The sequence below is a fragment of the Bombus terrestris genome, chromosome 7, assembly GCF_910591885.1.
Source record: "Bombus terrestris chromosome 7, iyBomTerr1.2, whole genome shotgun sequence".
Taxonomy (NCBI): Eukaryota; Metazoa; Arthropoda; class Insecta; order Hymenoptera; family Apidae; genus Bombus; species Bombus terrestris.
The window spans coordinates 15,673,724-15,676,291 of record NC_063275.1 but is presented as its reverse complement, the minus strand read 5'-3'; the positions used below and the strand labels follow the sequence as shown (position 1 = coordinate 15,676,291).

General features: G+C 29.4%; 1 protein-coding gene across 1 annotated transcript; it reads left to right on the top strand.

Annotated features, from left to right (window-relative positions):
* Window positions 1-980: 980 nt before the first annotated feature.
* On the top strand, window positions 981-1,845 carry LOC100644442. Its single transcript, XM_003396676.4, has 3 exons — window positions 981-1,137; window positions 1,196-1,357; window positions 1,529-1,845. Exons 1-3 carry the CDS (start codon window positions 1,071-1,073, stop codon window positions 1,633-1,635), a joined length of 336 nt encoding a protein of 111 aa, XP_003396724.1. The 5' UTR covers window positions 981-1,070; the 3' UTR covers window positions 1,636-1,845.
* The last annotated feature ends 723 nt before the right edge of the window (window positions 1,846-2,568 follow it).

Genomic DNA, 2,568 nt, shown 5'->3' with positions numbered 1-2,568 from the left:
GAGTATCGAGTCTTATCGATGCCTCGAAGTAACGTTCGTCAATGCGGGAGGCCCAACTTAACCCCAAAATAGAGTAAACATTTATTAAAAGTTGCAATAAAAACCTTATTAACCATACTCTTGTTCAATTTCCATGAAAAGCAAGATAAGCGATATATGAGTAAGAAATTTTAGCCTCCTCATTGGAAGAAAATCCCAATGACATAATTGAAACGATTACATACTTGTTCCGGATAGTTTCGATACGACTATTTACAATTAGCGAACTATGACCAACCATACCCGTGAATATCGACTCAGACAAATACAGATGTACGAATGACATTTGCAAAAACAATGAAATTTTTTCAAAAGAAAAATGTAAAAAGTCGTGCGTGGGAACAAGGGTGTGCAATAATCACGTAAAGCGTTAAATATTTGGATATAGTAGTTTTAATTTAAAAAGATTCGCACGCTTACCTGAATATCGAGGCCCATAAGGGCCTATATTATGAATTTTAACAAATTATACTCGATCCCTTTAACACTGAAAATGAAAAACACCCTTCCGAATCACTTGTCACTAATTAAAGGCCTCGCGATGGCAGCCATAACTGCCATTTAGCTTCTACTTGTCACGCCGGTCGTAAGATGGCAGAACGATACAACTGAAATGTACTCATGAGTTTTCAACTAAAATTATATTTTCATTGACTCTGCAATTATTTTCTTTTTCAGTCAAATAAGATTGTACTCCACAAAAAGTTGTATGAAAAATGTAACAGGAAATACAATATGGATGTGTATTTTTAAAATATGAAATAAGATATGAAGTATGTATTAACATCTTTTTTTGAATAAATTAATGAAATGTAATAAGTTTGAAAGAATTAGAAACATGGCAAAAGTAATGAATAAATGAAAATAAAGTTAATAACTTTAGATTAAGGATTAGTATCGTTTCAATTCACTACTTTCTACAATCCTGTGAGAACAAATTAGTTCGAATTACCCGCGTTACACTCCTATAATGTAGAGGTCGTTTTACGTTTTACTGCGGTTCTGTGAACAAGTTATATAAGTCGAGAATAATGGTGAAAGTAATAAGAAAAGTGGCAATTGCAGACGTCCTGAAAGACGTATATCATAAACCTTTTTGTACGTCACATAATAAATGTACAATGAATATATAATACAATTTTAATTAATGTTACAGGGGATCGATTAAAGCACATATGGTCAGAGTTTCGAGAATCTAACCAAGTAGTGGCAGCGTATACACCTCTTGCTGTAATGACATGTATACCTTTAATTATAGTAATTTGGTATGGGAAAGTTCATGCAAATCCTGTTCCAAAATATTACGATCATATTAAGAGTAAGTGCTAAAATTTTTTCAACAATATAAATTATATTAGTATGTAAGCATCCAAATAAAATTATCCTAGTATATTTAGTAACATTGAACAATAAAATTTAAGTCCATGTTATTCTAATTTTTTAGATGATTAGAGAAGAATATTTTACTCTAAGAATTGTTACATTTCAGTTTATAGACCCGATGATCCACGTGCTGCACTTATTAGAAAGGATGATTGTTTAAAATATTCCATAAATCATAAGTTTGATAGTGTATATATACCTAGTGCCGTCTAATTTTATATCAGACAGAAGGAATATAATAAATAAATATTTATAGTAGTGTAAATACATACTGTACACGTATTGCTGTACTATTATAAATCATTTTATTGAGAAACAGCTGAACTAAGATACACGATTAGATTAAATAACTTTAATCAACGTGTAACACTATATCTATTATGTAGTCCATCTAATGGTATAAATAAATAAGATTTATTAATATTATTGTGAATGTTATTTTACATTCCTAAAATCCAAGTAAGATATTAGAACGAATTATTGCATTACATTAAAAATTAAATTTAATAATATGAATTATGAAACAAGTTGTCAGAATTATAAAGAAGTTTCTCTCTTTCTCTCACATTAGTACTCACAAACTATTCTAAATATATTCTAAACGATAAAAAATAAACATGATACACTTCAATTTATTGTTAAAAATTGAATATCTATTATGTTATTTATTTGTTTAAGTTTTAAAATATTAATTTATCACTCTCATTCCTATACTATATTTACTCGAATAATTACACATTGCTGCCATTTACAACAGAAAAACAGTCGTAGAGAATAGAAACAGAGGTTTACTTCGCCAGATGCTCTTAAGCTTCAACATCAAGTGAAGCATAACCACGTGAATTTCAATGAACCAATGTTGTGTAAATAATTGAAAGCTGCAACGTAGATGTTACTGAAAATTAACTATATTAAAGGTTTATATTTACCTCGTTTATTTACGTCAAATGCACGGGACAGCGTTTCAATAGACTACTTATGCATATATGCGTTACGTTACAATCACAAGGCCTGTATATATCAAAATGTTAAAGAGAGCTAGGAAAATCATGTCGCATAAACATTATTTCAGCAAAAAGAAGGAAAAAAATTACATTAAAGAGAGAAATCGAGAATTGATATATACATATGTATATTGTAATTAAA

Excerpts from the sequence above, each read along its gene's own strand:
- LOC100644442 (XM_003396676.4), top strand. The coding sequence starts at position 1,071 with ATGGTGAAAGTAATAAGAAAAGTGGCAATTGCAGACGTCCTGAAAGAC. Across the intron at positions 1,138-1,195 it reads CGTATATCATAAACCTTTTT|GGGATCGATTAAAGCACATA; the intron begins GTACGTCACATA and ends TTAATGTTACAG. Across the intron at positions 1,358-1,528 it reads ATATTACGATCATATTAAGA|TTTATAGACCCGATGATCCA; the intron begins GTAAGTGCTAAA and ends GTTACATTTCAG.